Source organism: Charadrius vociferus, unplaced genomic scaffold, assembly GCF_000708025.1.
Source record: "Charadrius vociferus isolate BGI_N301 unplaced genomic scaffold, ASM70802v2 scaffold282, whole genome shotgun sequence".
Taxonomy (NCBI): domain Eukaryota; kingdom Metazoa; phylum Chordata; class Aves; order Charadriiformes; family Charadriidae; genus Charadrius; species Charadrius vociferus.
This window is the reverse complement of record NW_009647731.1, coordinates 4845291-4858231: the sequence shown is the minus strand read 5'-3', so window position 1 is coordinate 4858231 and position 12941 is coordinate 4845291. Positions and strand designations below refer to the sequence as shown.

General features: G+C 45.9%; 1 protein-coding gene across 1 annotated transcript in view; it reads right to left on the bottom strand.

Moving 5' to 3' along the window:
- Positions 1-10808: 10808 nt before the first annotated feature.
- The window catches only part of RBM20 (RNA binding motif protein 20), a 79098-nt gene continuing 76965 nt past the window's right edge, over positions 10809-12941 (bottom strand). Inside the window, exon 16 of the mRNA XM_009881629.1 lies at positions 10809-10919. Coding sequence (XP_009879931.1) covers positions 10809-10919 — 111 coding nt within the window. The remainder of the gene's footprint in view (positions 10920-12941) is intronic.

The following is a 12941-nucleotide window of genomic DNA, read 5'->3' as shown; positions in this document are numbered from 1 at the left end:
GGCAGGCTTGGACCACCAGGTCTGGAGGACGTCAGTGCTGCCACACCTTCGCTGTAGCCAGAGTTTGGCTAGCGGAAGAGTAGCAGCCTGACTGCAGTGCTGATATAAGCAAAACCACCTCTGGTCCTCACCGGTTCCTGCGTGGCATGTTCTGGGGTATCAAGGTTGAAGCGTCTCTAGAGATGTTCCATGTCAAGGAGGGTCCTTGCAGTCTTCTCGCGTGCGTACGGCTAGTGGCCTGGAGGGAGCGTGCTGGAGACGGGGGCTGCAGTGGTGATGCTCATCCCAGGGACATACCACACCACACCTTGCCTTCCAGGCCCTCCAGGTCGCTGGTGGCCATGGACTTGGCCACACTGTGCTGTGGCAAGCCGGACTGCAGCCTCAGGCACGACAGATCCCACAACAGCCCCTCGGCGCTGTGCACGATGCTCCTGGGGGAAGGAGCAGGGCTTGGGAACAGAGGATGCTGGTCCTGGCCAAGCACCTCCCAAGCACTGCCCGGGCTGTGCTGACCTTCTGGGTGGGCCGAGTGCATCCCCCATCTCTGCACCCCCAAGGATCTGGCCTGGCACAGGAGAAGGTGAGGCGAGTCCTCGCGTTGGGGCATGAGCCGTGGAGTCAGCACTTCGGGGCCGAGTTCCCACCTCTGACGCCGACTCAGTGCATGACCTAAGGCGAGTCACTGAGCTGCTTTCCTTCATTTCCTGACTCTGCTAAACGCCAGGGATAATAACTAACTTTGTGTGAGTGCTGTGAAGCTTTGAAATCTTTAGATGAAAAGGTGCTGTATAATTGCAAGGGATTTTTAATAATGCTAATCATTCGCTTCGCTCTGCGTTGCCCGTCAGTCTCAGGCTGCAGCGCTGCAGCAGCCACCAGCACGCACTCAGCGAGCAGTAGGCTTTGCTGAAGTGGAGGATTTTCCTGAGTTCGTCTCCATTTTTGACCTCATGCTGGTCCAAGCAGGAATCTGAGCTCAGCCCAGGACCTGACAAAAAGCCTGAGAACAGCGCCTGGCCCTTGCAGGCAGGAGCTTTCTGGAAAGCCAGGGTATTTGGGGGAAGGGATTTAAACAGCTGTGTTGACAACACAGACAACAGGGATCCGATTCAAGCTGAGGGGGGCTACGTGAAAGGCGGCACGAAGCTGAAATTAAAGCAAGAGTGAAACAAGCAGGAAGAAAGGAAGATCACTTGGGCTGAAATGCTGCCTGCCTGGAAGCAGCCGCAGCCACGTGTCCCGGGAGGTGCCGGGCTGGCACCAGCCTCCCCTGCATCCCAGGGAGGGCTTTCTGCTTTCGACCGCGCTCTGCCAGGGGTGCAGGGGCTTTCTGGGGCAGAGAGCTCGAGTGTGAGTCGTAAGCCGGCGGATTACAAAGGCAGCGCTTTTGTGAAGCACTGCAGCTAGAAAGAGATGAGGTTATCTTCTTTAGTTAGGCCTGCAGAGCTGATGTTTAACCACAATGTTATTTTTATTTGACTCACTAACACGACAGTAGCTAGGGATGCCTGCAGCTCGCTGCAGCCCAGCGCCTCCTCTTCCAAACAGAGGAGACTCTGTGCACTGCTGGCAACTCCTGTGATTTTATCACAACTTTTATGCTGTGGGGAATATATCCTAAAATGCCAGCTCCTTGAAACAAGGGAATTGTAGCTTTCATTTATAAACAAAGTATGTCCCTAGCCCTCAAGGTTGTGGATGAAACATCTGAAAATGTGAAACTAGTGCAACCTAAATGCTCAAAACCTGGGAGGTGAATAAAGAGATCCTAAAGTTTGCTGGCTAATAATAATTAAAAAAAAAAAAAAAGTTGGGAAAAGAAATAGTTGGCAAACAACTTCTTCTTGGGAAACAGGGCAGGGCTTGGGCTGACTCCTGGCTTTTCAGTACTTGGGGTTGCCAATATGCCTTTGAACTTTGCAGCCATTCATAAATCCTTACATAACAGCAGCAGCCGCAACACACTGGAGTTCTAGAAACGCTGACATGAGGAAAGTGGTGGGAAAAGATTGTTTTAGCAATCTATGACAACTCACCTTGAAGCATTACTCTTTAAAGACACAAGACCTAGAGCTTCAACAACCCATATCCCCTTAGAAAGGAGTGTCTTTTTGCTCCAGGACCTCATTTTGCACTGTAGTAAACCTCTTGTAGGTAAAGAGGAATTCAAAGGCTCCACAAGATCATAGAAAGGCATTGAATGAGGTTGAATACATGTCTTTGTCCCTTGCATTTCAGGAAAATGATTCTTCTTCATTTCAGTGGGTGGTCTTTGCTGAAAGCCTCCAGGACCAAATAAGAGCAGATACGAGCTTCAAAAACCTTATAAGCACCGCTCTGTTTTATACTGTCTGCATCTTTAGGCATGTTCGCACAATCACAAGCAATCAAGATGCCACAGCGGCGCTGGTTATTGCGTATCAGCTGACCCACACTAACTCCTGGTGCACACACCTCCCCTGCTCCTGAGCGAACATCCACTCGCTTCGACCACCTGCATGGTGGTTTGAGCAAACATAATTTACTTCCCACTTTGCTTGGCTGACAAGAAGTAATTCATAAAAGTGAGTTCATGCCACTCCTTGCCATGGCGTGAACGTGCCACAAGTGCAGAGAGACAGAGCGGCTCCTAAAGGGAACATACCCAAACCGTATTTCTGACAGGTTTCTTTCACTTCAGTTTTTTTTCTCATTTCACTCATGCTGCTAGGCACTGCTTGCATCTGATGCTGTTTTAAACAGGTACTTAACTTACCTTAAGGCTCAAGCAGCCCTCGATTTGACCGGCCTCTCACTGCTGGTTTTGGGATCAGAGCTCACAGAGGGGGTCTGGGAAGAGGCATGCCGATGGAACAACAGCAGCAGCTCGTGAATCAGCATCTGCCTTTGCAGGAAGAGAAAAGCAGAGGAGCAGGTAACGCACAGGCTACGAATGTGCAGCCGCAGGGACATCAGCTTGCTGGTGGCAAATACCCATGAATGCAGTCCTACCAATTTATTTCGGACCTCTTGGGTCCATCTCATACGCAGCCTGGCATCAGTCACACAAGGCACTGCCAGGTCTCCGTGCGTCCCTGAGGCAGCTGGGCTTCCTTCTGTGCCTGGCGCAGGAGGAGAACGTCCAATGGCAAGTCCCTACCCTGCTTCACTAGAATACACCTCGTCCCCCACCCTCACCCCCAACCAGGCTAATTTGTGAGAGAAAAGGAAGGAGAAGGTTTCTGGGATCATTTACAGCATCCTGGCTGCCTTGCTGATCTCTTGGCAGACTAGTATCTAGCGTATCCTGTCTAACTGAGTTAATCTTTCCCAATTGCCATCAGGTGGAAATAGGCACCGGAAGAGCCTAGCTGGAGTGGCGCTGATCTGGCGCGGTGCGGTAGCATCTGGACAGACCTGTGCTGCTCTTCCTGTCGGTCTCAGTGTACTTTTTATGCAGCTGAAGCTGCTACGAGCACGCCTGTTTAAGGTCTGCCTTGTTTCCAGAGACGAGAGCACCTCGGGGAACACCGTTACCAGTCCCAGTGTGTGTCTCAGTGCAGCCAGCGGCGCAGCAAGCTTGCCACCACGGCTCGTACCTACCAATAGAGCGTTATGGGAAGTCATAGTGAACAGGGTAAACAAACTCAACTTGGGCACACACCAACACAATGTTACTTGTGATTGTAATGTCGGCAAAGTACATCCGATTGCCAGCTGCTTAATGCTAAGGTCCACACAAGGCAGCACAAGTCTTGCTCGTGCACGCACAAGTACACATACACGCTGCCCTCCAACGTTGCCCACAACTTGGGAGCCAGGACCTCTACAAAGCACTAATAGCGCTGCTGTGAAACTGGTTTTAACACCTCGGCAGTGAATGCAAACAGGCAAATTTTTCCTAGTTCCCCAACACAGGTGTGCAAAACACAGTGTGGCTACACCCCCTGAGCTCAAGGTGAAAGTTTGCTGCCAAGAACACGTTGCTATCTGCCAAAGATAAACTAGCTGCAATGCAAACACGGCCCAGCCGGAGAAGAAACCCACAAACAAAACAGGCTTCCTGTGTCCTCTAAAGACACCAAGACGGTGTTTAAGGAAGGTGGAACGAATATGCACGTCCTCAAACAAGTCTCAGGAATAAAGGGAGAACAGCTTATAAACAGGAACCTTCGTTTCTAAGGCACTGGGAAGAACTCAGGGTGGAAAAGCTGCCTCCCGACCCAGGGCTGTGTGCTGATACTTACTGTCTTACCTTGAGGAACGTTGGCCAAGACTCTGCCTGGCAATTATTTAAACGTTTAGTAGGCTGGATTCAGCCTGCTCTACGCAGCTTTCTAGTTCGCAAAAAGCTTTTGGACATGCCCACTCATTCAGATCTGACCCAGTTAATTAAAAATTGACGTATGCTCCTATTTCAGTTTAAATGAAGCTACTTCAGGTGGCTGAACGCTGCTCCCGACTGACGGCCCTTTAACCAGAATGAGCCTGCTGTGAACTGCAGGGAGAGAGCTCACTGGCTTTAATCACTTTGGGTATCTGATTAGAAATCTCACTCTGCAGTAGGCTGATGCAATTGTGTGCAGATGAGCACTAGGAAAACCATCGTCACAGTGTGGAAGATGGATCCTAGTGGCCCCACTGCTCCCAAGCCCCCGGGATGCCCGGCAGAGCCCTCCTGAGCCTCACCTTGGCAGTCACGGGGCTCAGCGAGGAAGGAAGAGATGGAAACTACCTCGGCTTCTTTCACTTCAGCATCTGGGGAGTCGTGTTTCCATGGTGCTGTCAATATATTAGGTTACTACAAGACAGTGCGTTTCATAAAGATTGGGGCCAGATTGCCAGCGCTGTAACACACCGTAGCTCTGCTAAAGGCAAGCAAAGGGTGGGTGCGACATGCCAGGGGAGGTGGAGGGGACTCCTGGCCATCAGGTCAGCGCGGCCAGCTCAGGCCCTGCCACGAGAAGGCTCATACTTACGGCTATTTCTTTTGTGCAAGGGAAGAGAAGATTTTTTAGTTGTTTCACTGCTGCATTACCCAGTTCCACTAAGATGTTGTAGGGAGAATCCCTGGTCCTTGTCCAGTTCCCCCTCTTCTCCACAACAGAGAGAACTTTTCCTCCACAAATATGTACCGCAATGTCCCATGGCTTCACGTGGCAGCATTGCATCAGGCAAGCCAAGCACACGAGGAGTGCTCAACGTATTGACATAGATAAGCGGAGATTGGTGGAGTCGGATGTAGGAAAGCAAGCAAAGGCCAAGCTGTTCTCTCCGGCTGCCCTTGCTGCCACCTGCACAAACACGGCAGAGCCCCAGGCTGCACCAGCGCTGAAAACCAGGCAGAGGGAGGCTGCTTCGCGCACCACTGGCACGGGCTGCGGCAAGCTGCCCATCAGCCCAGCCCAGGGCAGCGTGTCCACTGGCTGAGCCCCCACAGTGGCCTGATCCAGAACAGGCAGCACAGTCGCCGGCTCCCCGCACACTCCTGCCCTCCCTACCGGTCAGCTTCCCAGGGAGGGCTCCTGGTTTTGGACAGCCTTGACCTGGTCTGTTGTGCCGGTCCAGCAGGACGGCTGCGTTACAGCCTGGTTGTCCAAGTGAGGTTGGGCACACCTTGTGTCAAAAGGCCAAGCTGGTATTTGGGTGTGGGCTGGGGTTCACTCGTGAAGTCTTTCACACCTGAGTTCCCCTTTTCACCAAGAAAATCAGGTGTGACAAAATCCAGACTGGAAACTCATTATGTTTTGAACACCACAGTTTGGATATTTTTTTTTTTTTTTTTGTTATGGATATACGATGCCAAGTTAACACTTAGAAAATTGATTTGCCTGATTGCTAGAGTGAGACAGATCCGTAGATGCGATGAGATGGTATCAAAATCACACGTATGAAGGTTTCGGTACATCCAGAACAGAAGAACTGAAACTGTTTGTGCTTAAAATACGTTACATGTGTGCCTCACTGCAAAACAGTTACTTAAAAGATGCTAAAGCAGTATTTGATGAACTGAGGAGTCAGAAAACCTGAGTGCCAGTCTTGTTGCCCAAGACCCATTTCCCTGGCCGCTCAGTGGCGCAGACAGACCCACTTCCCTCCCTCAGCGGGTGGTGGGAGACATAGCTCGTCCTTTGATGGTGCCCCATGCCCTGCCTTGCACATGGACTGGACATTGCCTTGCCTCAGTCTTCCTCCTAGTGTCTGCTGCTGAGTTAATTCATCAAAGCTGGAGGTGAAGTTTCTCCTCAGCTTTTGTCCTCATTGCATTCTTTAAATGTTTAGTACAAGCACGTCTTTACATCACCCTGACTGAGGTTGGGTATTTCCTCCCAGGAGCTCCAGTTGCTGGTGACGGAGGTGAGTCAGAGAGAAGGACAGGGAGTGGGAAAGGTCCCTGTGGAGCTGGGAGGGCACCAGGGAGGACAGTCTGCTGAAAAGAAGAAAAATCAGCAAAGGCTGAGGGAGAGCGCAAGGGAAACAAGGTAAACTTAGGTTGAGATGAGGTGGAGAAGGTGTTTGGCTGGGGATGGTGCTTTCCGAAGGATAAGAAGACAACCTGGATGGAAACAGAGAAAGGCCAGTGGGGACAGACAGCTTGCCCAGTTCATTCAGAAATAAAGAGAAAGAGGGAAGTGAGGACATACCTAGAGGGACAGGAGCAGGTAATAACAATTAATAGTAATTACAGAGTGGACCGCTGAGACTTCAGAAGCAGACGACGGCAACTTGCGATCTGTGCAGCAGGAGCTACTATCTGGTAAGAATCACAACTTCAAGAAATTGTATTTAAAAGCAAACATTTTTGCCTCCTGCTTCCTCCTTACTCCCATGAAGCATGGGAAGTAGAAGCATGTTGCTGCTTGGACAATTGCCCACCAATATATATGCTTTATAATTCTCTTTATTAAAATCTTTCTTTTTAAGAAACACAAATTGAAACACTTTGCAATCAGTTACACAGATCAGTTAATATTGGTGACAGTCCCTACATAATTAAACAAGTACTAACAAATTCCAACTGTTTACAAGCCAAAACTTAAATTAACAAGATTATATAAGCTCAATAAATAGTACATCTGGTCCAGTTCAAGTATAATTCAACAAATCACAGCCTTAATCCTTAGAGAATAGAAAAACCCTGAATATAACCAGCCTAACACTAATTTAGTGTTAAAGCCTATATGAAACTTTGTCTAATCTTATGGGGCAAATGAATTTTTTTTTACTTTTTATTTCAAAGAAGGTAAGTTGCAGATTGACATTAAAGACTATTTGAGATCAATACAGATTTCACAAAGATGAAAAACACTGTCCCTATTCAAAAAGTGCAATCTTTGGTTGAGATGCGTTGAAATGGTTTGTATATATTAAGGAAGCTCCTTTTTAAATATCAATATTTGTTTGGCTAGACCTGAGCCTGCTTTGTGCTATATATATATGTATTAATAAACAGCGTGGATTATAGTGATGATTAATTATGCCAACTAAAAAAAAGTTAAGATTTTAAATATAATAAACCAAAAGAAACAACACATTTTTACATAAGCTGAGAAAGGTGAGCAGCTGCCTACAGTGGCCTTCTTCCTCAGCAGAATAGGTAGTAGAGAAGTTGAGGAGTTGAGTGCCTGTCAGCATTGCATGATGGCCTGTTGGAGAGGGAAGGAGATTATCTCTGAGTTCTCAAAGTACGTCAGGCCGAAAACTGATCATAGGGATCATTAGGAGCTAGTTGAGACTCGGGATTGCTTTTAACTGCTTTCAAATGTTGAGTTTTAGCGGGAGAAAGGACCTTCTCAGAAGGGGAATTGCCCGTTTGGCCATACCCAGGGTTTTGCAGATTGCTGGTGTGGCAGAACAGAGCCCAAAGAGACGGGGTGTCCAAACCACCCCTACAAATGTCTGGGTCTGATCACATCTGCAGCACTGGGCGCTGCACCTGCATCACTCACCTGAGTCATCTACCTCCAGACGAGGAAACTACAGAGTGCAGAGATGCCATCTGGAGCCTCCTCCTTCCTCAGTGGCAAGCAAGGGCCTGTACCCATGACCCAGACAAGGTATCTGGAGTCAGCACAGTTCCTGGTATGCCTCGGTCAAGAATCCAGTTTTTGGAGCCCTGGATGGAGACCGAAACTTAAGTGATCGAGGACTGAAGGATACCAAAGCCCACTCTCTCAAGAAGGGATTTTGCGTGTCTAGTGCAGCTAGTCAGGAAAAAGGAGGTTAAATATGCAAGCTGTGTATAATGGGAGTGAACACAGTTCAGAATCAGAGGAGGGGGAAAGCAGTTTGAATCATCTCCTGTAAATCCAAAAATAAGCCCCTGGGTAAGCACTCATTTTAATTATTCTGCTGCTGCCAGTCAAAATCTCATGGTTACCTACTGCTTTCCCTGCCTGCCTGTATCCACCTGTTGTCTGTTTTCAGAAGGTCTGATTTAAAGCTCTTTGGCCTGGGAAAGTCTTTGTTGTGGATTTGTGCCGTGCTTATAATAAAGGCAGTGGACCCATAGCTTCTACTGCAATACAAATAAAGAATAATAACCGTGATACTTTTCTCATTTGAGGTTACCTGGGGATAAAGTTGCTGGAGGCACATGACTTTGATATACAGTCAGCTATGTCTCACATCCAATTAAGCCTAACCACATGGTCTAACAAGCTCCCATTAGGCCGGTGAGAGCCTCAGTTTGATAGCAGGGTTAGCTTCAAAGATTTGATGCTTGCATTTGTAGTGATTTCCTTCCCTTGTGCTCAGATTGTGCTGAAGGGCATGAAGGGAACTTCATATTCAGATGATACATGACCAGCTTGAGAGCTGTGCTTTAGAAGACAATTGCACAATCTTTATTGCCATTTTCGTAATCTTACAGCTTGTAATACAAGCTCTCGCCCTAACAGCCCTGTGCTCAAATTTCACTGCAATGTGGAAAACAAACAGTCAAAGAAAAACCCAACTGGAAAAATACCTGGTTTGCAACATTATTATTTTTTTCCATAGGGAAAAACAAAAAAAAGCTGTTTTAAATGACAGATGGACCCAAGTCTTAACATACTTCAAGTCTGGACAAAGGAGGATTTAGGCTGTAATGTTTTTCATTTCCCCTTGTCTTTTGGATAGGCCACGTCTGAATCTGGGATGCAAAGAATCCCTCAACTTGCGAGAAGCAGGAATTCCAAATATGAAATCTGAACCCACCTCTGGTAAAACCGAGTGGAAAGCACAGGCCATGAAATGGAACAGGGCTTCAGGCAAAAACACCAGGCACCTCTGAGACACACTGCCTGGCTACAGGGTACGTCAGAGAACAGGCATCGCTGCTGGCACAAGAAATAATGGAACAAATGCTTTGGTGGAAGCAGTTTTGGCAATTTAGCCACTTCGCAATATTTGCGACATCCATGTCATTCTTAGGGATGGCTAGAACCTTCTGGGAAACTACTTCCTTTGCACAACACCTAAACAGGACATCCAGCACCAGTGAATTTTACATAATCTACCATGATGGATATTAGTCAGGCAAAGAATGGAAATACATCTGCAAATCCCCATCTGCCTGGATTGCGTGGGGCATTTTATAAAAGCATAACTCCGGGATCAGTTCTGGCAATGGTTTGCGTACGTATTCACTTTACTACACAAAGCCCTATTGAAATGAACCAGAAACTTGTACAGTGCATTTCAAAGGGACTTTGCAAAATACTAAGCAACAACTGTGCAGAAACAATAGTTCATAATAATGCCAGAGCTGCTGGTGCATCCTGTGTTCTCAGTGCAGCACTCTGTGAGCCATCAGTTGTTGTATTCGCTTTAAAAAATTCAGGGAAATAAAATACAAAAACAATATTAAAAATCTGGCATCTTTCCATGAAAACCAGGAAAATTCAATGTTGCCAAGCTGAGGAAAAGCAAGCTTGAAAGAAAACAAAAAGACCCCAAAAGCAAGGATCTTGAATAAAATGTCTAAAAGAGACATGGTCCAAACATGTGGCACTTTAAAAAGCCTCTCGTGAGAGTTTCAAGTCTGTAAGACTCAAAGTTGGCACCCTTTAGAATTATCAAAAAGAAGAGTTTCAAACACAACGGTACCTGGAGCACATCCTGACCACACCATGGAAAATGCTGCAAACCACAGCAGGTTAGCTGTCAGCACGTGTATTCAAATTGCTCTCGCTGTGCTGGGTTCAGGCTATAAGGTCCCTGGGACAGACTGTGGCTCCCTCTGCATTCGTACAACACAGTCAGTGTACAGTCAGTGCTTAACAACACAAACACTTTATCACTTCACCAAGCTCTAAGACACATGGAGGTGGATGCTGATGGGGTTTATATTATGCCATCTACTGACTAGTTTTAGCACAATGGCTTTAGATGTCCTATGCAAATCCTACTTCTCACTGGGGCAATGAGTGAAATGGCTGAAGATATTTTAAGCAACATTTAAGCCTATTTATAGTCATATCTCCTCTCCTTCCAGCGTCCACTGGAGGATGCTGAGTGCTTCTAAATACTCCGCCTGACTTGATGTGTTACATCAGAATTAAAACTTTAAGAATCCCTGAGAATTCTGATTTAATCTAGGAAACCACTCCCAGCACGCAGAGTGTGAGAAAGAATTGCTCCACTTCTTACAGATATGCCAGCATTGCTTCACCGTGGGAAACAGTTTCAGGCATTTTGGTTTTTAATGGCACTCTGGGCATAGATGCATGGAACATGCTCTTTATTTCCCCTCCTCTGTGCAGTGCAAATTGACAGTTATATCATAGAAATAAAAAAAAAAAGTATCAGCATTCACTCATTATAGCTCTTCCAGTTCATCTGCATCATAGTTTTTTCTTCGCAAAGTGAGGAACAATGCCACTGTCATCCTGAGGCAGATGGCTGCCTTCTTCCTTCATTTTCAGGCTCTCCTCTGCAAGCTGGGATAGATACTTCTGCAATCACATCAAAAACAAAGCACTGTTACCAAAACTGAAAATATTCAACGTGGGATGCTTTATGCCTTTTCAGAGCTCTCATGCTCTCCCAGCATCTCAGAAGGGAAGAAAACGCGTAGAAGCCCCATTTTGGTGAAAATTCAAGCCAGGGAATATAGCTGTGTCAGGCAAATTACCTTGAAACATGGAGACCCTCAAAAGTTCAGTGACTGACTCTGTGCCGCAAGGGGAACTGGTAACAGAACCAGGAGGACCATGACTCCCCATCAGTCTGTGTAACTAGATCTCACCTTTTCTCCTTGCAAACTCTCTCTCCCGTATGCTATAGAGCAGGAACTGACTCCATTGAGTCAACTGAATTATGCGAGTATAAGACTGGTGTGTCAGAAAATAGATGCAGTTTCTGAGTCACAATTTAAAGCATATATATTACCTTTTCAGCACATCCAGTTCAGAGATATACCTTTTGCACAAGAACATTTGTTTTAAGGGAATAATCAAACTCAGTAATAATTAACACAATTGAGCAGTCTGGCTAGAGTACTTACATTTATTGTGTTTCTCTAAGATAAAGCCTTTCAGTGCTTTAAAGTGCTCAGTGTGATTTAAAAATACAGGCATGGCCAGTGAGGCTTTCAGCCTTTTGGCAGTGCTCTGAGTTGGCAGAGCTGCACAGAAAATGGATGATGAACTGGTGTGGGTCTGAAAATGGTGTTCAAAGTGTTTATTCAAGGTCAACAGACCTAGAAATGGATAGAAAGAAGCTTCTTCAGCAGCAGCTAATAGAGAGAGACACATGAGAAATTCCCATATAATAATGTAGAGATGTTCTTATTAATGACTTATACACACACCCCATGCAAGAATAACTGACCTGCTCATTATCAGAATCATAAAACTCTTTTCTAGCTGATTATTCATTCTGGTTTGTTTTGAAAAGACTATCTCACATCACTGCAAAATTGTATCTACTTGCAGGATTCCCCCAGAGTACAGTTTACTCTTTGTCATCCATGGGAAAATGATGAAATGAGAAATGGACGTAAAAAAACCTAAGGGCTGTGTTAGGTCTGACAGGTTGTGTCACGTAAATACAAGTTTTGAATGTAAAAGGTACATCTGAAAAGGACTCAGTAATGGTAATGAAGGGGCACACCTTTGACATAATGATGACTGCACCCTTGTTACTCTGAATATAGGGACTTGGCTGTGGAAACTACACAACTCTCAGTCTTGATCCATGGGTACAAAATTCCATGTGGCAGAAAGCCAGAGTAAATGTTAGAATAGTATACAGAGATATAGGGTCCAGAAAGGCTGGGGGAAGTGATCTGCACACCATGAACTGTAATAAACCACTAACGCTTGTCATTGCATCATAACCCATGCTTTTTTTTTTTTTTTTTAATGATTACCCACCAAAATAAGACTGAGGTTTATCCACCACCTTTAGCTGATGTTGTCAGCCATCATGAGTACCGCAAACACCAGTTTTGAAGTTCATAAACCAGGCATTCAGATTAATTTACAGCAAAATAACAGTCAAGGAAAAAATATTTTTTTCATTTAAATACAAATTGTGATGAATACTGCATAAAGCCAGTGGGAAACAGGGTAAAATGCTGCACTGAGTTGCCAAGGTAGCTTACATCGGATGAATCTGACAGCTTTTTGTGTTAGTGGTGGGAGGGATGGCCAAATGATGGATTTTTTGGACATAGAAAATGCAGTGATCTCTAAATATAAATACCACCTGGGAAAATAATTTATTAAGCTGAAGAGAATGGAAAATTACAAAAAGTCTGCAAGGTTGACAAAGAAACAGTTGAATTTTCTTCAGTGATTGCTCTTCTTCAAGGGGCAGCATACTCAGATGAAGTTGACTATTTTACTTCAAGACAAAACCCTCATCACCTGAGCAAGGCTTTTGGAAGAAAACTGGTAAACAAAGTGTTTAGGTTTGTGTTCAAATCCAAACACTGAACATATATTTTGGATGTGGCTCCAAGGAGATCATGT